Here is a 27,456-nt window from a genome sequence, read left to right on the forward strand (position 1 = left end):
AATGTGGTGCTACAGAAGAATGCTGAAGATTACATGGGTAGATCACATAACTAATGAGGAGGTATTGAATAGAATTGGGGAGAAGAGGAGTTAGTGGCACAACTTGACTAGAGGAAGGTATCGGTTGGTAGGACATGTTCTGAGGCATCAAGGGATCACCAATTTAGTAATGGAGGACAGCGTGTACGGTAAAAATCGTAGAGGGAGATCAAGAGATGAATACTCTAAACAGATTCAGAAGGTACTTGGAGACGAAGAAGCTTGCACAGGATAGAGTAGCATGGAGAGCTGCATCAAACCAGTCCCTGGTCTAAAGACAACAACGACTTAACAAGGAAAAAGAAGATAAATAACTGCAACTACACTACTGGCCATTAAAATTGCTACACCACGAAGATGACGTGCTACAGACGCGAAATTTAACCGACAGGAAGTAGATGCTGTGATATGCAAATGTTTAGCTTTTCAGAGCATTCACACAAGGTTGGCCCCGGTGGCGACACCTACAACGTGCTGACACGAGGAAAGTTTCCAACCGATTTCTCATAAACAAACAGCAGTTGACCGGCGTTGCCTGGTGAAACGTTGTTGTGATGCCTCGTGTAAGGAGGAGAAATGCGTACCATCACGTTTCCGACTTTGATAAAGGTCGGATTGTAGCCTATCGCGATTGCGGTTTATCGTATCGCGACATTGCTGCTCGCATTGGTCGATATCCAATGACTGTTAGCAGAGTATGGAATCGGTGGGTTCAGGAGGGATATGCGAAACGCCGTGCTGGATCCCAACGGCCTCGTATCACTAGCAGTCGAGGTAACAGGCATCTTATCCGCATGGCTGTAACGGATCGTGCAGCCACGAATCGATCTGTGAGTCAGCAGATGGGGACGTTTGCAAGACAACAACCATCTACACCAACAGTTCAACGCCGTTTGCAGCAGCACGGACTATCAGCTCAGAGATCGTGGCTGCGTTTACCTTGGCGCTGCATCACAGGCAGGAGCGCCTCCAATGGTGTACTCGACGACGAACCTGGGTGCACGAATGGCAAAACGTCATTTTTACGGATGAATCCAGGTTCTATTTACAGCATCACTATGGTGTATTTGTCATCGCCATACTGGCGCATCACCCGGCGTTATGGAATTGGGTGCCATCGGTTACACGTCTCGGTCACCTGTTGTTCGCATTGACAGCCCTTTGAACAGTGGACGTTACATTTCAGATGTGTTACGACCCGTGGCTCTACCCTTCATTCGATTCCTGCGAAACCCTACACTTCAGCAGGATAATGCACGACCGCATGTTGGAGGTCCTGTACGGGCCTTTCTGGATACAGAAAATGTTCGACTGCTGCCCTGGCCAGCACATTCTCCAGATCTCTCACCAATTAAAAACGATACCACAGTTCATCGAGAGTAGTGACTGGCGTATTGTGACGACCCAGTTGTTCGGCCACCATTGACCAGACGTTTCCAGTTGGTGAGAGATCTGGAGAATGTGCTGGCCAGGGCAGCAGTCGAACATTTTCTGTATCCAGAAAGGCCCATACAGGACGTGCAACATGCGGTCGTGCATTATCCTGCTGAAATGTAGGGTTTCGAAGGGATCGAATGAAGGGTAGAGCCACGGGTCGTAACACAGCTGAAATGTAACGTCCACTGTTCAAAGTGCCGTCAATGCGAATAACAGGTGACCGAGACGCATAACCAATGGACCCCCATACCATCACCCCGGCTGATACGGTAGTATGGCGTTGATGAACACACGCTTCCAATGTGCGTTCACCGTGATGTCGCCAAACACAGATGCGACCATCCTGATGCTGAAAACAGAACCTGCATTCATCCGAAAAAATTACGTTTTGCCATTCGTGCACCCAGGTTCGTCGTCGAGTACACCATCGCAGGCGCTCCTGTCTGTGATGCAGGTCAAGGGTAATCGCAGCCGTGGTCTCCGAGCTGGTAGACCGTGCTGCTGCGAACGTTGTCGAACTGTTCGTGGAGACGGTTGTCGTCTTGCAAACGTCCCCATCTGCTGACTCACAGATCGAGACGTGGCTGCACGATCCGTTACAGCCATGCGGATAAGATGCCTGTTACCTCGACTGCTAGTGATACGAGGCCGATGGGATCCAGCACGGCGTTTCGCATATCCCTCCTGAACCCACCGATTCCATACTCTGGTAACAGTCATTGGATCTCGACCAACGCGAGCAGCAATGTCGCGATACGATAAACCGCAATCGCGATAGGCTACAATCCGACCTTTATCAAAGTCGGAAACGTGATGGTACGCATTTCTCGTCCTTACACGAGGCATCACAACGTTTCACCAGGCAACGCCGGTCAACTGCTGTTTGTTTATGAGAAATCGGTTGGAAACTTTCCTCGTGTCAGCACGTTGTAGGTGTTGCCACCGGCGCCAACCTTATGTGAATGCTCTGAAAAGCTAATCATTTGCATATCACAGCATCGTCTTCCTGTCGGTCAAATTTCACGTCTGTAGCACGTCATCTTGGTGGTGTAGCAATTTTAATGGCCAGAAGTGTAAATTTAGTGACTTGTCTTCCCTGTATTTCAGGAACCACTGTAGTCATTGATATGAAATTTTTGTAGGACATCAAACTGTATGTTCTAAGTCTACTGAACTACAATCATTGAATTTCAGCCACTGTTTTCGGAAATACAATTTTTTAATTACACGGTTAAAATTTTGTGTACATTTTTTGTACGTTATCCTAAATAATTGTAATTGTTGTTGTTGTGGTCTTCAGTCCATTGACTGGTTTGACGCAGCTCTCCATGCTACTCTATCCTGCGCAAGCTTCTTCATCTCCCAGTACTCACTGCAACCTACATCCTTCTCAATCTGCTTAGTGTATTCATCTCTCGGTCCCCCTCTACGATTTTTACCCTCTACGCTGCCCTCCAATACTAAATTGGTGATCCTTTGATGCCTCAGGATATGCCCTACCAACTGATCCCTTCTTCTAATCAAGTTGTGCCACAAATTTCTCTTCTCTCCAATTCTATCAATACCTCCTCATTGGTTATGTGATCTCCCCATCTAATCTTCAGCATTCTTCTGTAGCACCACATTTCGAATGCTTCTACTCTCTTCTTGTCTAAACTATTAATCGTCCATGTTTCACTTCCATACATGGCTACACTCCATACAAATACTTTCAGAAACGACTTCCTGACACTTAAATCTATACTCGATGTTAACCAGTTTATCTTCTCCAGAAACGCTTTCCTTGCTATTTCCAGTCTATATTTTTTGTCCTCTGTACTTCGACCATTATCAGTTATTTTGCTCCCAAAATAGGAAAGCTCATGTACTACTTTAAGTGTCTCATTTCCTAATCTAATTCCCACAGCATCACCCGATTTAATTTGACTACATTCCATTACCCTCGTTTTGCTTTAGCTGATGTTCATCTTATATTCTCCTTTCAAGACATTGTCCATTCCGTTCAGCTGCTCTTCCAGGTCCTTTGCTGTCTCTGACACAATTACAATGTCAACGGCGAACCTCAAAGTTTTTATTTCTTCTCCATGGATTTTAATTCCTACCTCGAATTTTTCTGTCTGCTTGCTCAGTACACAGATTGAATAACATCAGGGACATGCTACAACCTTGTCCCACTCCTTTCCCAACCACTGTTTACCTTTGATGCCCCTCGACTCTTATAACTGTAATCCGGTTTCTGTACAAATTGTAAATAGCCTTTCGTTCCCCGTATTGTACCCCTTCCACCTTCAGAATTTGAGAGTCTTCCAGTCAGCATTGCCAAAAGCTTGTCTACAAATGCTAGAAACGTAGGTTTGCCTCTCCTTAATCTATTTTCTAAGGTAAGTCATAGGGTGAGTATTGCCTCACGGGTTCCAACATTTATATGGAATCCAAACTGATCTTCCCCGAAGTCGGCTCCTGCCAGTTTTTCCATTCGTCTGCAAAGAATTCGTGCTAGTATTTTGCAACCGTGGCTTATTAAACTGATAGTTTGGTAATTTTCACATCTGTCAACACCTGCTTTCTTTGGGATTGGAATTATATACATAACATTATGTTCTTATTTTAGTTCCGTAGACTCAGGATATGTGTGTTATTACTGCCCGAAAATTTGATTATTCTACTCGAGGTGTTTTCTGAGATTTAGGGAAAAATGCAATAGAAAATGTAAATTTTCAGGAACGGCTTCTAAAGTTTCAAAAGACAGTAACTCACTGAATATATGCTTAATTTCTCATTTTTAGTCACTCAGAAGCACCCTGCACCATGCTGTATATCATCCTCTTGATCTTTTTCCAAGTTTTTCTTCTTCTTTCTGGACTCTTCAGTAGCCAACTGTGCATACTCTGCTTTATCAATGCGAACCTTGTCCATCTGTTCAAGTTCTCTGATGCAGTTTGCTCCAGGATTAATTCCCATACGCTGCAGCTCCTTCACCATACCAATGTTGCTATCATTAAAAGCAATAACAGCATCACTGACCCCCCCACTTTAGTGTCTTCATTAATTATTTTTTTTTTTTTCTTTTTTTTTTTTTTTTTTTTTTTTTTGTTATGCGAGTCCATATAAGATTATTGAACGACTCATTGGGATTTCGAGTCTGACCATGCAGACACTTCTTCAGTAAGTCAGGATTTTCCACGTCTCTAAATAGATTTTATGATATCCATGACTGCTGCTCCTGGGATGGGATATTTATAGCTCTATGAAGTGTTTGAGTACTGGGCATTGTGGTAATTGCACCATGAATCAGGTCCAGGAGAGCGAAGGTTCGCGGGGCTACCCCTGTCGGAGGTTCGAGTCCTCCCTTGGCCATGGGTATGTGTGTTGTCCTTAGCGTAAGTTAGTTTAAGTTCGATTAAGTAGTGTGTAAGCCTAGGGACCGGTGACCTTAGCAGTTTGGTCCCATAGGATCCTACCACAAAAAAGAACGAAGGTGGTGTACTGGTGTTTCATCAGTTGACAGTCTGTGGAAGAAGGTAGCCAATACTGCGTGCTTCATTTTCAACAAATCCTCAGTATTATTTCTAGTGGCCATCCCATAATACTGCTGTAGTTCATCAATCATTTTGTCTGTAAGCCTGCCTCTTATGGTTTTACCATCAGAAAGTTTCTCGTGTCTCAAACTTTGTTTCAACTTCCTCAACCTGGTGCTCATCCTCTTCTGAACATGACCTTTATAGCACATCAATCCGCAGCCTTCTATATAAAAAAAATTACCGATTTTATTAGATTTCTAGATTATGTTTAAAAAAGTAAATTAAAATACTTCCCATGTGAGTTCATAAGTGATATATACATCATTTTACTCGAAAAATTGCAAATTTTATAATGAGATAAAAATCCGAAAATGTGAAAATTTTTTTTTCCTTTCTAACTCCCCTTAAGGGGGGTAGGACGTCAAACGGGCCGACTTGGAGCAAGAGAGGCACCACTGGACATTTTAATTTCCACTGCCTATAATTTCAAAAATAAATTCATAAAAATTGTCAGCATGACCAGGAAAGATTCAGGATTCACACTCAAAGCAGTGAAAGTTCAAAAACATAACAAAATAATTTTTTTAGATGTGAAATTTCACCATTTTCTTCTCTTACTATTGGATGCATTTGTTGCTATAGGTACACTTTTCTTCATAAGTAAGAGAGATTCTTCGACGAATGTGACACAGCATACAACCCACACTTACAGGTGTATGAAATTCTAGAATTTTCCATATCTATTAGAAAGTGTGGTAAAAATTCAGATAATTAATGTGAAGTTTAAAATGTAACAGCTCATTCATTTTTTTCATAAATTAAATAAATTCTAGAGTTTCATATGCCTGCAAGTATGGTTTGCGTGCTGTGCAAAATTCATCGAAGAATCTCTCTTGCTTGTGAAGAAAAGTGTACCTACAGCAATAAATGCAGCCAATAGTAAGTAAAAAAAAATGATGAAATTTCCCATCTCAAAAAAATATTTTGTTATGTTTTTGTACTTCCACTGCGATGAGTGTGAATCCTTCCTGGTCATGCTGACAAAGTGCTATGAATTTACTTGTAGAAGTATAGACAGTGCAAATTAAAATGTCCTGTGGTGCCTTTTCAGCTCCAAGTCGGCCCGTTTGACGTCCTACCTCGCTTAAGGGCATGCTTGACTAGCATCAACTCATCACTTCCAGTCTCAAAGACAACTAACGCTCGTGACTTTTTTTCCTTTATTGAATTATTATTGGCATGCGCGTAGTTGATTCATTTGTTGAGATAAGGTTCTTTTTTTTCCTTTATTGAGTTCTGATTCGCCCTAAAGGGGGGGGGGTGGGGGGGGGGGCTGGCAGCAGCAGCTTAGTATGCTGCTCTTTGGCCTACAGAATTTTTAAAACATAAGAAGAAGTGAAACATGGACGATAAATAGTTTGGACAAGAAGAGAATAGAAGCTTTCGAAATGTGGTGCTACAGAAGAATGCTGAAGATTAGATGGGTAGATCACATAACTAATGAGGAGGTACTGAATAGAATTGGGGAGAAGAGGAGTTTGTAGCACAACTTGACAAGAAGAAGGGACCGGTTGGTAGGACATGTTCTGAGGCATCAAGAGATCATCAATTTAGTGTTGGAGGGCAGCGTGGAGGGTAAAAATCGTAGAGGGAGAGCAAGAGATGAATACACTAAGCAGATTCAGAAGGACGTAGGTTGCAGTGAGTACTGGGAGATGAAGAAGCTTGCACAGGATAGAGTAGCATGGAGAGCTGCATCAAACCAGTCTCAGGACTGAAGACCACAACAACAACAAGAAGAAGATAAGAAATAATAAAAGCAGGCGATAAAACGTTGACTTAAATTGTAAAACGGCGGAAAATTGTGGAAAATTAAAACATCAAACAAATAATAATAATAATAATAATAATAATAATAATAATTTTATTGTCATTCGGCCATTACAGCAATAGACAACGTCATATACATACTAAAATACAATTAATAGTTTGAAAGAAACAACAGGTTTCTTGTTAACATTATAGTATTATATTACAGTTGATAAATTCTCTTATGTCATAGAATGGGTGGAGGACTAGCCAGTCATGAATTGTTTGTTTGAATAATTGTTCAGGTAATTCTTGAACAGATTGAGGAAGTTTATTAAATAATTTGTACCCCATGATTTCGTAGCTGTTGAGTGACTTTGACAACCTGTGGTAAGGAATATAGAGGCACCTATTCCTTCTTGTATTGTGGCTGTGTACATTTTCTCTGGTTTTTGTTTCTGGTAATTTCTTCTTCGTATAAATTAGAACATAGTATATGTACAAGTTTATAACAGTCATGATTTTCTGTTCACAGAACAATGGTTTACAGTGTGCCTTATATGCAGAACCAGTAATCATCCTAATAGCTTTTTTTTGCAGTATTAATATGTCATGTACACAGCTAGAGTTCCCCCACAAAATAATTCCATATGTTATTATACTCTGAAAGAATGAAAAATAGGATGTTCTAACATATTTTTCAGGAACACAATCCATAAGTCGCCTTAACAGGTAAATAACTCTAGACAATTTACCACTAATATATTGTACATGTTGACCCCAAGATAATTTATCATCAATGTATACCCCCAAAAATTTGACATAACTTGGATCGTCTGACAGAAGCTTGTCTCTAAGACTACAGACCATCTGCTGTGTTTTGTTTTCATTCAGCAGGAATCCATTTGCCTTGAACCAATAGGATGCTTGGTCAATTGTCTTTGCTGCACAAGTTTTAAGGCTATTCAAATCCTCACTAGCATGAAGAAATGTTGTATCATCTGCATACAACACAGTGGTGGACTTGATAAATGACGGCAGATCATTTATCATTATCAGGAACAAAAAGGGGCCCAGCACAGATCCCTGCGGAACACCTACCTTGACTTGCTCTATACTCGACATTTCTCTCCCTACACAAACAACTTGCTTACGATTCTGAAGATATGATTTTATTAATTTAAGGCTGTTATGTCTAATGCCATAGAATTCCAGTTTTTCTAGGAGTGGCTTATGCTTTACACAGTCAAAAGCTTTGCTTAGATCACAAAATGTGAGAGTTGGCGATGCTCATAAAACACACAGGAAGCAGACAGGTTAAATAGTAGACAGATAATTAGAAAACACAGGTACAGTCTGGTTTCTGTTCGCAAGAGATATAAAAATCGCACCCAGCGACAGTATGGTTTCTGTTCGCAACACTCCAGAAAAGACGTTTAGCACTGAACACTCGCTGGAAACATTGCACTAAAAAGTCGGCACGAAGACGTCACACCACAGCCAAAGGCCGATGGGGGGGGGGGGGGGGGGACCTGAACAGATGAGGGGGAAAAAAAGGGGGGAGAAGAGGAAAAACGAAGGGGGAGCGACGGAGGGAGATGACTCATAAGGAGGGGGGGGGATCAGGGCAGACGTGTGAGGGAATGTGGAAAGGCAGAGGAGGGAAATTCAAAAGGACTCCAGCGAGATATGGGAGGCAGAGAGAGGATAGACGAGTTAAAATCAGTATGGAAGAGGGGGGGGGGGGGGGGGGAGAGGGACGCTCACAACAGTTACAGCGTGTATTTGAAGCAAACGTGACATGCAACTCATAGTGGCGCCACTAGCAACCACTCTTATGTGACTGGCGCAAAATCTGAATACACGCCATCTTTCAGACGTACAAACACGCCTACCAGTTTTCGTTTACCTCGCACAACTTTTTGTTGATGTGGGGAATTTTTTCCGTCAATGTATTTGACTGTCAGCACATAAGCGAGAGAAATTTTAGGACGGGTCTCAAATTCTGCCTAAAATTTCTTGAAAGTCGCAAAGTCCTCTCATCACTCAACTCTGGAGGAATGTAGCGTAGGAAAGTTGCGCTTCAGCGACAGCTAATTTATGACCTTCTAACTGTGCGTGACGTCATATCTCTTGAACGACGGCATAATTTTCCAGGTGCATTCAGTGCTGTAGTTGGGTGCTGTCTGGAAGCTGTTCTGAGAATGGGGTCGCTACGAAAGAAGTAACGAAATAAAAAATCGTGTCAGGTGCGGCCGTTTTGCTGCAGTAACAGGGAAAAAGTGGGAATCGATTGACTTTTTTCCTTTCCTCATTTTCTTGGAGATGCCGACGAGAAAATGTTTCGGAAAGGTTTGAAATTACATGTAGTGATTGGAGCGAAGTCACTAAGTGGCGTCATTCCCAAATACTGCATGAACACGGTCCGAGGGTTTGCGTGCCGTCAGTTAAGCTGCCCGAACAAATACACACTGTTTCCAGCTGTAATAGTTACTTATTGTAATAAACCATTTACATAAGATTATTCTTCCTAATGATTAATTTTAAATTTTTTAAATACAATCAGTAATTGTACGAAATACTCAACATGAAATTTCTGTTGTCCCACGAAGGCATTAGATAGGCAACCCGCAAGAGAGATAATTCCTAGAGGCAACAACAGTTTAACTAGGTGATCGGTGAGTCAAGTACTCTGGCCCTAAAATGTGGATAACGCAAACTGAATTGATCTGACGCTGAGCAGACTTTGATTGATCAAATCTACTGAAGTTTCTCTACATAGGCGCAGCTGAGAGCAAGTGGGGTTAGAGATCTGACACAGCATGTCATTCTCATTGGAGAGAAGTCTTCCAAAGTAAGAGTGATTTCAGGTGTGCCGCAGGGGGGTATCGTAGGACCGTTGCTATTCACAATATACATAAATGACCTTGTGGATAATATCCGAAGTTCACTGAGGCTTTTTGCGGATGTTGCTGTAGTATGTGGAGAGGTTGTAACATCGGAAAATTGTACTGAAATTGTTCTGTACATAGTACCGCGTAGTCAGCGCGTACACAACATTCCCACTAGAGCGCGCCCCGCTAAGCACAACAGCACAGGCGCAGCACTCGTCTGTCTCCGCACTACGAGATGGCGCTGCCATAGAGACGGACCAAATTCTGCTTCCGCCGATCCACGTATTAATATGTAATGCAGCCAATGAGATTGCTGCTAATGTAGAACCTTTTCTCCTCGCAGATCACGCTCATGCAGTGATACATGAACTCTCGAGGTACTATAACGAGTGTACAGACCGATTAGTCAGTCTGCATTAGTCTGTAGTCAAGTTTCAGTCTGCGCCTATAAGATTATCATATTCCTGTACATAGTCATGAAGATAAATGTATAGACACTTTGTCAAGTATCGGAGATATGTGAGAATAAGATTAACGTATCAAGACCAAAGGAACTTCAGATTGTGAATTGTAAATAGCATCGAGAACCAAGTTAAGTTATTTTTATGCTTGTTATTATTTTAATAAATGTGTGTCAAAATTAATCAAGTTCTGTTTAAAGTTGGTCACCGTCAATCTGCTACTCTAAGTGTGCAAGTGGCATTTCTATCGTCTGACCTAATGGCAGAAGATAAACACGCCACGATAAGACCGCGAGACATATTGCTGACACTCGCCTACTTCGTTAGAGCGACAAGCCAAATAATCTGATGGTGTGTGTACCGAAAGTCTTACAGTACGCGCACTACAGAAATGCAGGATGATCTGCAACGAATTGACGCATGGTGCAGGGAATGGTAATTGAATCTCAATGTAGACAAGTGTAATGTGCTGCGAATACATAGAAAGAAAGATCCCTTATCATTTAGCTACACTATAGCAGGTCAGCAACTGGAAGCAGTTAACTCCATAAATTATCTGGGAGTAGCCATTAGGAGTGATTTAAAATGGAATGATCATATAAAGTTGATTATCGGTAAAGCAGATGCCACACTGAGATTCATTGGAAGAATTCTAAGGAAATGCAATCCAAAAATAAAGGAAGTAGGTTACAGTACACTTGTTCGCCCACTGCTCAGATACTGCTCACCAGTGTGGGATGCATACCAGATAGGGTTGACAGAAGAGATAGAGAAGATCCAATGGAGAGCAGTGCACTTCGTTACAGCATCATTTAGTAATTGCAAAAGCATTACGGAGATGACAAACTCCAGTGGAAGACTCTGCAGGAGAGACGCTCAGTACCTTGGTACGGGCTTTTGTTGAAGGTTCGAGAACATACCTTCACCGAGGAGTCAAGCAGTATATTGCTTCCTCCTACATATATCTCGCGAAGAGATCATGAGGATAAAATCAGAGAGAATAGAGCCCACGCAGAGGCATACCGATAATCTTTCTTTCCACGAACAATACGAGACTGGAATAGAAGGCAGAACCGATAGAGGTACTCAAAGTACCTTCCGCCACACACCGTCAGGTGGCCAGCGGAGTGTGTATATAGATGTAGATGTACATCTGTACGACCTGACAATGCCGGAGCGTCAGTACATTACCATGTTTACTTCGTGCGGCGACATGACATGCAGATGGCGAGAGGTGAGACGTGGAGGCGGCACCTGTGAATTGATCGCGGCCATGAAGGATGATATGTCTGCCTAAGCAGAAGAAACTAACGATCGAAGTCCGGAAAACAATTTATAGGACTGTTCAATTAACCAAAACAAATTCTCCAATTATAACACCAACACAAAACAGTGATCCGTCTTTGAATCACAACTACATACAAGAATAAGATAGAAAACAACTGAAATAATTTCCTACTAGTCTCCGCCAGAGACTTCTCTGATATACCAATCCTAATCCAGAGATCAGCGAGGAGATCCAAGCCGGCTGCTGGGGCGGCAGCTATCCAAGTCTGCTGGCGGTCGGTGAACTGCCGATGTGCGGTCGAGCGCCGGCCTTTATAGAGCTTCGGCGGATGAGTACCTCGGACCTATTTTCCATCACGTGGTTTGACGTGTGAAAATAGTTCCGGGATCTGCAGCAACCTCTTCCTTATGTTTATGTGGGCGGGTAGTGGCTCCTGGTGGCCGCTGGTGTCTTTGCGGTGTTGTTGTTGTGGTTGTTGCTGTTCATCAATATTGCCTGTCGGTTGTGTAGTGCTTCGGTGTGCCTGTGAGGCGGGCAACCCGCAGCTGCAGATTGTCAGTTTGGTTCCTGATACTTTAGGCGCTGTGGTGGAGAAGGCCACAGCAAAGGAAATGCAAAAATCTCACGGTCTAGCGATCAGGCAGATGGATCGCAATTTACTCTCTACTAGAGCCCTGAAATCATGGTATATTTCAGTGTGTGACACACCCATTCGCTGGTATCCAAGGACCAATTTCGCTCACTCACACGACAGAGCACACAAGGATATCAAACGTCAAGACTGGTAAACCAAAAACCAATAAGTGCGCCCTCGGCAAACGAGTAGTCCGTGACATTTGAAGTCACACTGTCGGTACAGTGAGAACTTCACCACAGGCTCCTCAGTGTAAAGTACTCTCGCAAGTGAGGTCAGGCTCAGGACAGGTCCCAGCTACCAACCACACATGCCAGAGCTTCGACCAGAAGTCCTTATCGGACTACAGTCCTACACCTGAGTGCCTTCCACCTCTCCGAAAAAAAAAAAAAAAAAAAAAAAAAAAAAAAAAAAAAAAAAAAAAAAAAAAAAAAAAAGAACTCCGCTTTCCCACAAAGTGCACAAATGATGCCACCTTCACACTATCTTGAGCCAAACACAGGGCTCTAGAGGCGCGAAATCTCCCCTCCCACACGACAACACAAACTCATGTCGAACCAGGGCAAGAGTTAAGAAATGTGCAACTCTGAAAAAAAAAAATAAACTGCCAATTACAGGCGTTTTTAAGTTTTTGCAGAGGGGGAAGAGATGATTCTCTGAAGTCGCGTCCCTTCCCACAGCAACAAGCAAACAGATACAATCTCAAAGATCTTGATCTAAATCGCCTGTGCCTTGTAGCTTGTTAGTCTTAGCCATGAAGTGCAATAAAGATTCTGTCCCTAGACGTTTCTCAGACGCCGGAGTTTTCTTACACAACCGAGGCAGCCAAGGGAAGTGGTTCACTGGTCTATTTGCACTATCGGCAAACACGAAAAGGTGAATTTTTATTACACATGGCGCTGCACAGAATGCCCAGTTTACAACTCCACTGTGTAGATACGTTACTTCAGACTGTCACCCCAGCCCAGGCTTCTGCTGGCACCGCAGCAGGTATCACGCCATTGTTCTGCTGGAGACCTGTCCCAATGAGGGGCTGCCCTGTCCGCCCTGTACGGCTGTGGGCCTGTCCGGCATGATTTACTGAGGGATGGGCTCGCCCAGAATTGCTTTCAAGTCCCAACAAGCCACTTCTACGAGCTAACAATCGTAAAAATTCCACATGCTTTTAGTGCCCTACCAGGCTCCACAACGTCTGCTCAGATCATCAACTTTCTAGAGTCTCACTCAAGGTGAGCCAGGTTGTAATAAAATCTTTAATAACTTTCTGTTTCAGTCCGGAACCGCGCAACTGCTACAGTCGCAGGTACGAATCCTGCCTCGGGCATGGATGTGTGTGATGTCATTAGTTTAGTTAGGTTTAAGTAGTTCTAAGTTCTCAGATGTTAAGTCCTATAGTGCTCAGAGCCATTTGAACCATTTGAATAGCTTTCTGTATGCAAAAAATAGGTGAGAGAGTAACTTGTCCTCTCTCATGCTTAAATGAGAGATTGTATATTTTTAATCCTCTATATGTCCCACTCTTTACCCCCCCCCCCCCGCCTTTCTCATCTTCTCCTCCCTCTTAGTTTTCCATCTCCTCCCGTCCCCCAGCTCTCTCCATCTTATCTTCACAACTCTCTCTGTCCACCCCTTTTCCCCCTTCTCTCTGACCTTGAGCCTTATATATTGTCATTGAAAATTCTGACTTCATAATACAATTATAAACCGATAAGCCATAAATACTACTTTCCATTTTTCTGTGAAACCGAACTGGAAGGAAGGAAACAAAACTGCACAGATTCATAGCAAAAACAGCATTTTCTTTCGTGCAGTTGGTTCAGACAGAAAACCTGCAACTTGTTGTTTAAAAATATATATTCTCTATGGATTTCTGTATGTTTATTAGATGATTGTGTAAAAATTTCAAGTAAAGCTGTGAAGAACTTGTTTTTCTGTTATACAGGTATCTTACACATAAGGGGTATCAGTGCAGATATTTTTATATGTGGTACCTTAATATGTATGCACATCAATGTGTTCGCTATTTCTTCTGTGTCGAACAGTCTTCCCACAAACACCTCAAAAACTTCATGACCTGATGTTTTCAGCACAACCATAACTGCACCACTAAAGTGGACTACATCTGTCAGTATAGACTGACCGTTTTATCTTTTATGTCAATGCATCCACAACTCAACAACTGAGCGACTCTCCATGGTAATATAAGCATTAATGGCTTGCTCTGGCACATGCCCACGGATGTACTAACGGACCTGAAAATGTATGACTTGTAATAGGTACAATATTAGTCTTCACATGATGTAAATATTGATGAAACTTTGTTCAGTGCACTGTCCTCATTCAGCAACAGAAATGTCTGCACTTACACCTGTCGGACTGTGTGGTTGGCACTAAATCACAGCACTGCACCCGTCGTTTCACCATATGCCACACATTTTCGATTGGCGGGCCAGGCCAAAAGGCCGACATCCTGTGATACCAGGAAGGCATGTGATTGTGCAGCAACATGTGGTCATGCATTGTTTTGCTGAAAAATGGCGTCTGGGCTGGAGTACTGAAAGGGTGTGGCTGCAGGTCGTAGGATGTCATTCGCGTAGGTCACAATGCTGATACTCCCCTGGACACACACCAACTGTGATTTGTGGTTGTACTCTGTAGCACCTGACACCATAAGGGCTCGACTTGGAGCTGTATGTTTTGTGTGAATGCAGTCATTGTGATGCCGCTCCCCATGCCTGCGGTGAACCAAAATGCGGTCACCATTTTCAAACAAACAGAATAGGGATTCATCCGAAAACACTGTCTGATGGCACTCCTGTCCGCAGTGGTGTCGTTCCAAACACCATTGCCATCTACCATGTTACTGCACATTCGTCAAAGGTAGGTGGAGACGTGGGCGACGCATACGTAACCCTTGCCGTAATTACCTGCCGTGGACTGTCACTCCTGGTAGTGTACAATACCTTCCACTGTTCCACTGTTGCGCCAGAGCCGAGGAGGATGCTGGTCCATCCTGCAATGCCATTCGGATGAGGTGTCGATATTATTGGCGGTAGTCCGCTTGGTGCACCTTGACCCATCCTGTCCTGTTCTTCAGCCTTTCATGAACCATTATGCGCACTCCCGTTGCGCAACGAAAACACTTCATCTCACATGATCAGCAATTCCCCAGATGGATGCATCAAATTGTCTCATGCCAATAATACGTCCCCTTCCAAACTCAATGATTTGATAATACAGTTCGTGCATACATCTGTCAGGCATTCTCCACTTCTGCTGTAGTCACACTGATCCATTACCTGCGGTTTATAGCGTCAACGAGAGCTGTAGGCACATTTTACTGGTAGGTAGTGTTGTGCAGTGATATTGGTCTTTACTTTGCACCCACGGGGAGGGGGCTATGTTCAAACGGTAACCATTTCTGCAGAATATACTAATGTGAATACGAAATATAAGGCCTATGTCTGTCTAAGCGGTTTTATTAGACTGACGTGTAAGACTTGGAGGTATATCTGTGAACAAGTTTTCGAGATTTTTGATAACAATATATATCACATATATATTCATATTAGAAAATCTATAGCCTATCTCCAATCGGATGTTCACTAGAGTATTGCGTAAAAATTGGAAGTAAATAGGTCAAAATACTTTTCGAGATTTTTGTTACAACATTAAACAATAAGTTGTTAAGTACACTATGTGATCAAAAGTATCCAGACACATGGCTGAAAATGACTTTGTGGCGCCCTCCATTGGTAATGCTGGAATTCAATATGGTGTTGGCCCACTCTTAGCCTTGACCACAGCTTCTACTCTCAATCAGGTGCTAGAAGATTTCTTGGGCACTGGTAGCCCATTCTTCATGGAGTGCTGCACTGAGGAGAGGTATCGATGTCGGTCAGTGAGGCCTGGCACGAAGTCGGCATTACAAAATATGACAAACGTCTTCTGTAGGATTCAGGTCAGGACTCTGTGCAGGCCAGTCCGTTACAGGAATGTTACTGTCGTGTAACCATTCACCCACAGGCCGTGCATTATGAACAGATACTCGATCTTGTTGAAAGATGCAATCGAGATTCTCGAATTGCTCAACAGTGGGAAGCAAGAATGTGCTTAAAGCATCAATGTAGGCCTCTGTTGTGATAGTGCCACTCAAGACAACATGGGCTGCAAGCCCCCTCCATGAAAAACACGACCACACCATAACACCACCACCTCCGAATTTTACTGTTGGCACTACACACGCTGGCAGATGACGTTCACCAGGCAATCGCCATACCCACACCCTGCCATCGGATCGCCACATTGTGTACCGTAACTCGACACAACTTTTCTCCACTGTTCAGTTGTCCAATGTTTACACTGCTTACACAAAGTGAGGCGATGTTTGTCATTTATTGGCGTGATGTGTGTCTTATGAGCAGCCGCTCGACTGTGAAATCCAAGTATTCCCAACTCGAGCCTAGCTGCCATAGTACTTGCAGTGGATCCTGATGCAGTTTGCAATTCCTGTGTGATGGCCTGGATAGATGTCTGTCTATTACACATTATGAACCCCTTCAACTGTCGGCGGTCTCTGTCAGTTAACGGACAAGGTCAGCGTGCCCCTTCACGTTTGCACTTCACTATCACATCGGAAACAGTGGACCTAGGGATGTTTAGGAGTGTGGAAATCACGCGTACATACGTATGACACAAGTGACACCCAATCACCTGACAAAGTTCGAAGTCTGGGAGTTCCACGGAGTTGCTCTCTCATGATGTCTAATGGTTGCTGAGGTCACAGATGTGGAGCGCCTGGCAATAGATGGCAGCACAATTCACCTAATATGAAAAACATATGATTTTAGGGGTGTCTGAATACTTTTGATCATATAGTGTACTAGTATAGCTATACCTTGTGTGGAGTGAGAAGAAATATACGTATTTTAGGAGCAAAACTGTAACAACTGTCTGGATACTTTTGATCATATAGTGTAGTAGTCTAGCTATACTGTATGTACTTTAGGAGCAGAACTGTAACAAACAGAGTTGTAGCAACTGCATACGTGCCAATGTTTCCAGGACGGCGCGTAGCTCTCTGCTGCAGACTGACCACGACGCACAGCACCCCTCGCCCCCTTGCAAGCCTCGCTGCCCTCTCGCTCAGCAGCTGACACCAGGCAGAGCATCAGCTGCAGGCTGGCATGTCGCCCCCTACTTCGCCCCCCACTGGCCTACCCCCCACCTTTGTGCCAGGCTTCCACGACGAGGCGGCGGTGCGTGCCATGCGCTACAACCCACTGGGCGAGACCGGCCTTTACGTGTCTCACCTCGGCTGTGGCGGCGGCGTCCTCAGCAGCCTATATGGGTATGTCCTACCTGACACTCTGACCGCCATTTTTCATTATAAGAATAAATCAGATGTAAACAAACACAAACACGACGACTGGGCAGCAGCAGTAGCACATGTATACTGGTGTTATTACACTCTTGGAAGTACGTCTTACTTACGTATTCTACACCTTATTACTATGTTGTGCTAAATGAAACCTTAAGATACTGTGGAGGTAAAATAATCCCCCGTTTGGATCTCCGGGTGGGAACTACTCAGGAGGATGTCGTTACCAGGAGAAACAAAATTAGCATTCTCCAGAGCACAGCGAGTAATGTCAGATCCCTTAATCGGGCAGGTAGTTTAGAAAATTTAAAACGGGAAATGGATAGGTTAAAGTTAGATATAGTGGGAATTAGTGATATTCGGCGATAGGAGGAATGGGGCTTGTCATCAGGTGAATACAGGGCTGTAAATAAAATATCAAATAGGGGTAATGCAGGAGTATGCTTAGTAATGAGCAACAAAATAGGAATATGACTTATTGATTTATTGATCCATTTTCATGTACAGCTGCACAATGTACAAGATATATTTGGATTTTTATGTTAATATTAGCAGTTTTACATATAATATACCTTTGTACATAATAACACACATTAATATATCAGTTAATGATGAATACTTAAATAAATGTTGTTACGTTATATACAGAGAAATAAAATACAAATGTTCTTGTGAATGAGACTACAATGAGTTAACACAGAAAAATTTAGTTTTGTAGGTATTCATTTACTGTATAAAAGCAGTGATCGACCAAGTACGACGCCAGTTTAGATTTGACGTGACCAATGTTTTGTATGTGTTTAATGGTATCTGGTAAGGCATTGTATAGTTTGATTCTAGGATGGATAAGGCTGTTTTGAAATAACTTTGTGTTGGCGCTTTGAACATGTACATCTAGTTTTTGTCTTGTATCATAGCTGTGTATTGTGTGATTTTGAGTGATGAGTGGTCTTTTTGTATGTAAGTTTTGCCTTAAATACATTATATTTTCAAGTATGTATATGCAAGGAAGTGGTCTACATGATTTGAGATTATCTACCCCTTCCATTATTCTTATAATTTTTTTTAAATTTTGAATGTTTTGATGGCTTCTCCAGAATTTCCCCAGAACATTATCCCATACCGGAGGTGAGATTGTACAACTGCATAATATACACACTGAAGGGTGTTGTAGCTGGTACAATTTTTTAATGTATGAGACACAAAACAGGAAGTACTTAATGTTTTGTTCATTTGCTCAATATGTTCTTTCCATTTGAAGTTGTCTAGCAGATGAAGTCCAAGAAATTTGGTACAGGGTATTTTGGCAATTGTTTGTCCATATAGCTCTAGATTGGGTGATATCAGATTTTTTGTTTGTGCTGTGTGTATATCCATAGCTACAGTTTTTTCAGTGTTGATTATTAAGTCATTGTCATCAAATAACATGTTAGCTTGTCAGTGGCTTCTTTTATGTTTTTTACAAGAGTTTCCTCTGAGTTTCCTGTAATTAGAACACTCATATCATCAGCAAATTCAAATACTGTACTGCTGTCGTTGCTTATGTTTAGGTCATTTGCATAGAGTAAGAACAGAACAGGACCCATTACTAATCCTTGTGTCACTCCATATTTACCAGTCATAAGGTACTGTGAACAGCATAGTGAACGTATTATTGCAGCCATGACAGACACGAAGTCCACACCTACCAATGTAGTACAAGTTTATATGCCAACTAGCTCCGCAGATGAGGAGGAGATTGAGGAAATGTATTATGAGATAAAAGAAATTATTCGGATATTTAAGGGAGACGAAAATTTAGCAGTCTTGGGCGACTGGAATACGATTGTAGGAAAAGGAAGTGGAGGAAAAATAGTAGGTGAATATGGACTGGGGAAAAGGAATGAAAGAGAAAGCCACCCAGTAGAATTTTGCACAGAGCGTAACTTAATCACAGCTAACACTTACTTTAAGACAATGAGAGAAGGTTGTATACATGGAAGAGACCTAGAGTCGCCAGAAGGTTTCAGATTGATTATATAATGCTAAAACAGAGACTTTGGAACTAGGTTTTAAATTGTACAACATATTCAGGGGCAGATATGAAATGTGTCGACAATTTATTGTTTATGAATTGTAGATTAAAATTGAAGAAACTGCAAAAAGATGGGAATTTAAGGAGATGGGACCTGGATAAATTGAAAGAACCATAGGTTGTAAAGAGTTTCAGAGGGAGCGTTAGGGAACGAATGACAAGAACAGGGGAAAGGGAAACAGTAGAAAAAGAATGGGTACCTTTGAGAGACGAAATAATGAAGGCAGCAGAGGACCAAGTAGGTAAAATGACGAGGGCTGGTAGAAATCCTTTGATAACACAAGAGATACTGAATTTAATCGATCATAGCAGAAAGTATAAAAATGCAATAAACAGGCGGAAGAAAGGGAATAAACAAGACTAAAACATGAGATCGACAGGAAGTGCAAAATGGGTAAGCAGGAATGGCTACAGGACAAATGTAAGGATGTACCAGCATATATCACTGGTGGTAAGATAGATGCTGCATACAGGTAAACTAAAAAGACCTTTGAACAAACGAGAGCTACCTGTATGAATATCAAGAGCTCGGATGGAAAACCAGTTCTAAGCAAAGAGGGAAGCGCACGAAAGTGGAAGGAATCTATAGACGGTTTATACAAGCGCGATGAACTTGAGGACAATATTATGGAAATGGAAGAGAACGCAGAGGAAGATGAGAAGGGACATATAATACTGCGTGAAGAATTTGACAAACCACTTAAAGACTTAAGTCAAAACAAGGCCCGAGGAGCAGACAACATTCCATTAGAACTACTGATAGCCTTGGGAGAGGTTCCATCTGGTTAGCAAGATGTATGAGACAAATGAAATACCCACAGACTTTAGGAAGAATATAGTAATTCCAATTGCAAAGGAAGCAGGTGTTGACAGATGTGAAAATTACCGAACTATCTGTTTAATAAGTCATGGTTGCAAAAGACTAACACGGATCTTTTACGGATGAATGGAAAAACTGGTAGAAGTTGACCTCGGGGAATATCAGTTTGGAATCTGGAGAAATGTAGGAACACGCGAGGCAAGACAGACCCTACGACTTCTCATAGAAGATAAGTTATGGAAAGATAATCCTACATTTATAGCATTTGTAGACTTAAAGAAAGCTATTGACAATGTTGACTGGAATACACTCTTCCAAACTCTAAAGGTGGCAGGGAGAAAACACAGGGAGCGAAAGGCTATTTACAATTTGTACAGAAACCAGATGGCAATTATAAGAGTCGAGGGGCACTAAAGGGAAGCTATGGTCGAGAAGGGAATGAGGCAGGGCTGTACCCTATCCCAGATGTTATTCTATCTGCATATTGAGCAAGCAGTAAAGGAAACAAAAGAAAAATTCGAGGTAGGAATTGAAATCCATGCAGAAGATATAAAAACTCTGAGGTTCACTGATGACATTGTAATTCTGTCATAGAAAACAAAGGACCTGGAAGAGCAGGTGAACGGAATGGACAGTGCCTTGAAAGGAGGATATGAGATGAACATCAACAAAAACAAAACGAGGATAATCGAATGTAGTCGAATTAAGTCGGTTGATGCTGAGGGAATTATATTAGGAAATGAGACACTTGAAGTAGTAGGTGAGTTTTGCTACTTGGGCAACAAAATAACTGATGATAGTCGAAGCAGGAAGGATATAATATGTAGAGTGGCAATGGCAACAAAACCGTTTCTGAAGAAGAGAAATTTGTTAAGATCGAGTATAGATTTAAGTGTCAGGAAGTCCTTTCTGAAAGCATTTGTGTGGAGTGTCGCTGTATGTGGAAGTGAAACAATGTAGACAAGAAGACAATAGGGGTTTCTGAGATGTGGTGTTACAGAAAAATGCTGAAGATTAGATGGGTAGATCACATAATTAATGAGGAGGTACGGAATAGAATGGGGGAAAAGAGAAATTTATGGCTCAACTTGACTAGAAGAAGGGATCGGTTGGTAGGACATGTTCTGAGGCATCAAAAGATCACCAATTTAATACTGGAGGGCAGCGTGGTGGGTAAAAATCGTAGAGGGAGACCATGGCATGAATACACCAAACAGATTCAGAAGGATGTAGGTTGTGGTAGTTACTCGGAGATGAAGAGACTTGCACAGCATAGAGTAGCATGGAGAGCTGCATCAAACCAGTCTTTGGACTGAAGACCACAACAACAACAAGATATTGTAATGTATGACAGCCATCAACATGTTCTTAATCATCTAACACGGCTCCTCTCGTTTATTGTGTGTGTTTGGTATAAGCGGGATTTTCACAAGTCCTTTTCTACCTCCCAACTGTGGAGTTCCGAGATGATTGGGTACAAAACCTGCCAGTGTTAATGTACCCAACGGAAGCTTTAAATCAACACGATCTTTAAATCTCGCCCTGTCATTCATAAATATGCCACGTGGCTAGTGTTGGAGCACAAATTAAAAGAATACCCATGTCCGTGAAAGAGAGTATCCGCTATCACGGTTAAAGTTCTTCTTGTGAATGGTATGACGCCATTAATAAATATAGACCTTAATCAGAAGCATATAGCTAAGGTAGAATATTCCAAATTTTTAGGTGTGTCCATTGATGAGAGATTAAATTGGAAGAAACACATTGATGATTTGCTGAAACGTTTGGGTTCAGATACTTATGCAATAAGGGTCATTGCAAATTTTGGTGATAAACATCTTAGTAAATTAGCTTACTACGCCTATTTTCACTCATTGCATTCATATGGCATCATATTTTGGGTAATTCATCAGTGAGGAATAAAGTATTTATTGCACAAAAGCGTGTAATCAGAATAATAGCTGGAGTCCACCCAAGATCATCCTGCAGACATTTATTTAAGGATCTAGGGATATTCACAGTAGCTTCTCAGTATATATACTCTCTTATGAAATTTGTTATTAACAAACAAACCCAATCAAAAGTAATAGCAGTGTGCATAACTACAATACTAGGAGAAAGGATGATCTTCACTATTCAAGATTAAATCTAACTTTGGCACAGAAAGGGGTGAATTACACTGCCACTAATGTCTTGGGTCACTTACCAAATAGTATCAAAAGTCTGACAGATAACCAACAAGTATTTAAGAAGAAATTAAAAGAATTTCTGAATGACAACTCCTTCTACTCCATAGAGGAATTTTTAGATATAAATTAAGAAAAAAAAGAAAAAGAACCAAACAAAAAAATTATAAAAAATAAAAATAAAAAAATAAAAAACACAAAAAATAAAAAAGTTGTTATATTAACTTAAGTATGTTGTTAAATTAACTTAATTATGTCATGTATTGGAAAATTTGACTCTTTCCACATCATTACGAAATATCGAATTCATGATCCATGGAACTAGTATTAATCTAATCTAATCTCGCTCATTCGTATTTCAACAGCCTCCTTAACAACAGAATCCCAGTATATGGAGGCAAGGGACAAAATTTTTGTTTCATCAAACAGTATTTTATGTTTGTCAGCGAGGCTGTGCTCCACAATTGCCGATTTCTCTAGTTCTCTATTTTTTAATGTGCCACTGGAGTTCTGCTCAGCGGTCGCAAGTGATACGAATGGTCTGACGTATGTAATTGCTTCCACACTCTCATGGGGTACTATAAATTCCAGGGACCCTGGGGCCGAGAATGTCCTTAACAGGGCGCATCATCTCCTTTTATCCCGAACTGACGCGGCAAGAACACCCAGAATGTTTTACATACCAGTGTCGTCACGAAATACTTCGTTCTCAACGTAAAACTGAATGGATGGGCGCGCGTTTGAACCGTCATCTTCCCAAATGCGAGTCCAGTGTGTGAATCACTGCACCACCTCGCACGATGCTGTCGTCGACTAATCCTGTAAAGCCTGACGTGAAGGTTCTGCTCATCTCACTCTCCCAGACTAGCCGTCACTACATCGACGGCGTTTATTAACTTGCATACTTACGCCTGTCACTGAACTATTTGACACTCGTGGTTATCCTACATCTTTTGCCCTTCGTAGTCAGACTGCCTCTCTCTTTATTTTCCACTCCTGTAGGAGGTGTGCGTGGCTCGTGTTTCCGCCATCACGTGTTTTACAGCCTGTTTTTAACGTACTTGCACCTCACTACGATAATTTAGATAACTACTGTCACTGAGTTGCTGCTTTGCCTGACCGTGAGCGGCGCTAGCAGCGCGTATCGATAAATCCCCTCTCGTAGTATCTTTGCTCGACTGCTATTACACTACTGGCCATTAAAATTGCTACACCAAGAAGAAATGCAGACGAGAAATGGGTATTCATCGGACAAATATATTATACTAGAACTGATATTTGATTACATTTTCACGCAATTTGAGTGCACAGATCCTAAGAAACCAGTACCCACAACAACCACCTCTGGCCGTAATAATGGCCTTGATACGCCTGGGCATTGAGTCAAACAGAGCTCGGATGGCGTGTACAGGCACAGCTGCCCATGGAGCTTCAACACGATACCACAGTTCATCAAGAGTAGTGACTGGCGTATTGTGACGAGCCAGTTGCTCGGCCACCATTGACCAGACGTTTTCAGTTGGTAAGAGATCTGGAGAATGTGCTGGCCAGGGCAGCAGTCGAACATTTTCTGTATCCAGAAAGGCCCGTACAGGAGCTGCAACGTGCGGTCGTGCATTATCCTGCTGAAATTTAGGGTTTCGGAGGGATCGAATGAAAGGTAGGGGCACGGGTCGTTAATACAACTGAAATGTAACGTCCACTGTTCAAAGTGCCGTCAATGCGAACAAGAGGTGACCGAGACGTGTAACCAGTGGCACCCCATAGCATCACGCCAGGTGATACGCCAGTATGGCGGTGGTGAATACACGCTTCGCATGTGCGTTCACCACGATGTCACCAAACACGGATGCGACCATCATGATGCTGTAAACAGAACCTGGATTCATCCGAAAAAATGGCGTTTTGCCATTCGTGCAACCAGGTTCGTCGTCGAGTATACCATCGCAGGCGCTCCTCTCTGTGATGCAGCGTCAAGGGTAACTGCAGCCACAGTCTCCGAGCTGATAGTCCGCGCTGCTACAAACGTCGTCGAACTGTTCGTGCAGATGTTTGTTGTCTTGTAAACGTCCCCATGGGTTGACTCAGGTATCGAGTCGTGGCTGCATGATCCATTACAGCCGTGCGGATAAGATGCCTGTCTTCTCGACTGCTAGTGATACGAGCCCGTTGGGATCCAGCACGGCGTTCCGTATTACCCTCCTGAACCCACCGATTCCATATTCTGCTAACAGTCATTGGATCTCGACCAACGTGAGCAGCAATGTCGCGATACGATAAACCGCAATCGCGATAGGCTACAATCCGACCTTTATCAAAGTCGGAAACTTCATGGTACACATTTCTCCTCCTTACACGAGGCATCACAATAACGTTTCACCAGGCAACGCCGGTCAACTGCTGTGTGTGTTAGAGAAATCAGCTGGAAACTTTCCTCATTTCAGCTCGTTGTAGGTGTCGCCACCGGCTCCAACTTTGTGTGAATTCTCTGCAAAGCTAATCATTTGCACATCACAGCATCTTCTTCGTGTTGGTTGAATTTCGCCTCTGTAGCACGTCATCTTCGTGGTGTAGCAATTTTAATGGCCAGTAGCGTACTTCCCAGTCGTCGTCTGTCGTAAGCGAGTTCGAGTGGCGATTTTGTGTGGCGAGTTCGGCCTGCCAGTCAGTTGGAACGTGTCTGGAGCGCAGTCTGGACTTGCAATGCGGCACTGGTGCAGTCGGGTTGGAGCAGTGGGGTCTGCATCGACATGGCTCGCCCAACCATTGCAGCCACGCATCTCTTGAGCCGGGCCACAGTCTTGGTGCATCCTCGGTCGGTCTTCCTACCGGACGACGCGTTTTGGCTCGCCGATCTTTCATGAGTCTGCTGTGTGTATGAGCATTGACTCCCGAACTGTCTTCGTGCTTGCTTATTTACTATGTTGTCGGCATTCTGAGAGGAGTCAGTCAGTTGCTGCGGACCAGGGATTTATCTCCGCATGGTGCAGTTGGGTGGGTCTGTTGGCCGGTTTGGTTTAAAGGTGTTATTAAATTACAATTTTGAGTGCACCTGACCGACACCTTATTTGACCCTTTCCACAATCCTAATCACCTGTTCTGTGCAGTGGATTTAGCGGGCGTGTCACTGTAGTTGCTTCTCTTTCAGTACATTCATCTACATCTACATCTACATCCATAGTCCGCAAGCCACCTGACGGTGTGTGGCGGAGGGTACCCTGAGTACCTCTATCGGTTCTCCCTTCTATCCCAGTCTCGTATTGTTCGTGGAAAGAAGGATTGTCGGTATGCCTCTGTGTGGGCTCTAATCTCTCTGATTTTAGCCTCATGGTCTCTTCGCGAGACATACGTAGGACGGAGCAATATGCTGCTGGACTCTTTGGTGAAGGTATGTTCTCGAAACTTCAACAAAAGCCCGTACCGAGCGACTGAGCGTCTCTCCTGCAGAGTCTGCCACTGGAGTTTATCTATCATCTCCGTAACGCTTTCGCGATTACTAAATGATCCTGTGACGAAGCGCGCTGCTCTCCATTGGATCTTCTCTATCTCTTCTATCAACCCTATCTGGTACGGATCCCACACTGCCGAGCAGCACTCAAGCAGTGGGCGAACAAGTGTACTGTATTCTACTTCCTTTGTTTTTGGATTGCATTTCCTTAGGATTCTTCCAATGAATCTCAGTCTGCCATCTGCTTTACCGACGATCAACTTTATATGATCATTCCATTTTAAATCGTTCCTAATGCGTACTCCCAGATAATTTATTGAATTAACTGCTTCCAGTTGCTGACCTGCTATTTTGTAGTTAAATGATAAGGGAACTATCTTTCTGTGTATTCGCAGCACATTACACTTGTCTACATTGAGATTCAATTGCCATTCCCTGCACCATGCATCTATTCGCTGCAGATCCTCCTGCATTTCAGTACAATTTTCCGTTGTTACAACCTCTCGATACACCACAGCATCATCTGCAAAAAGCCTCAGTGAACTTCCGATGTCATCCACAACGTCATTTATGTATATTGCGAATAGGAACGGTCCTATGACACTCCCCTGCGGCACACCTGAAATCACTCTTACTTCGGAAGACTTCTCTCCATTGAGAATGACATGCTGCGTTCTGTTATCTAGGAACTCTTCAATCCAATCACACAATTGACCTAATAGTCAATATGCTCTTACTTTGTTCATTAAACGACTGTGGGGAACTGTATCGAACGTCTTGCGGAAGTCAAGAAACACGGCATCTACCTGTGAACCCGTGTCTATGGCTCTCTGATTCTCGTGGACGAATAGCGCGAGCTGGGTTTCACACGACCGTCTTTTTCGAAACCCGTGCTGATTCCTACAGAGTAGATTTCTAGTCTCCAGAAAAGTCATTATACTCGAACATAATACGTGTTCCAAAATTCTACAACTGATCGACGTTAGAGGTATAGGTCCATAGTTCTGCACATCTGTTGGACGTCCCTTCTTGAAAACGGGGATGACCTGTGCCCTTTTCCAATCCTTTGGTACGCTAAGCTCTTCTAGAGACCTACGGTACACCGCTGCAAGAAGGGGGGCAAGTTCCTTCGCGTATTGTGTGTAAAATCGAACTTGTATCCACTCAGGTCCAGCGGCATTTCCTCTTTTGAGCGATTTTAATTGTTTCTCTATCCCTCTGTCGTCTGTTTCGATATCTACCATTTTTTCATCTGTGCGACAATCTAGAGAAGCAACTACAGTGCAGTCTTCCTCTGTGAAACAGCTTTGGAAAAAGACATTTAGTATTTCGGCCTTTAGTCTGTCATCCTCTGTTTCAGTACCATTTTGGTCACAGAGTGTCTGGACATTTTGTTTTGAGCCACCTACTGCTGTGACATAAGACCAACATTCAGAAGAAATGTTGTAACAAAGTACTCCGCTGT

The 27,456-nt window shown here is 42.8% G+C and overlaps 1 protein-coding gene across 2 annotated transcripts in view; it reads left to right on the forward strand.

Annotated features, from left to right (window-relative positions):
• Positions 1-27,456, forward strand: part of LOC124719973 (L-galactose dehydrogenase-like) — a 99,908-nt gene that overhangs the window by 24,656 nt on the left and 47,796 nt on the right. For both annotated transcript variants that reach the window (XM_047245189.1, XM_047245190.1), the window contains exon 2: positions 17,148-17,433. In XM_047245189.1, coding sequence (XP_047101145.1) covers positions 17,270-17,433 — 164 coding nt within the window. In that variant the 5' untranslated portion in view covers positions 17,148-17,269. The remainder of the gene's footprint in view (positions 1-17,147; positions 17,434-27,456) is intronic.

The sequence above is a fragment of the Schistocerca piceifrons genome, chromosome 11 (genome assembly GCF_021461385.2).
Source record: "Schistocerca piceifrons isolate TAMUIC-IGC-003096 chromosome 11, iqSchPice1.1, whole genome shotgun sequence".
Taxonomy (NCBI): domain Eukaryota; kingdom Metazoa; phylum Arthropoda; class Insecta; order Orthoptera; family Acrididae; genus Schistocerca; species Schistocerca piceifrons.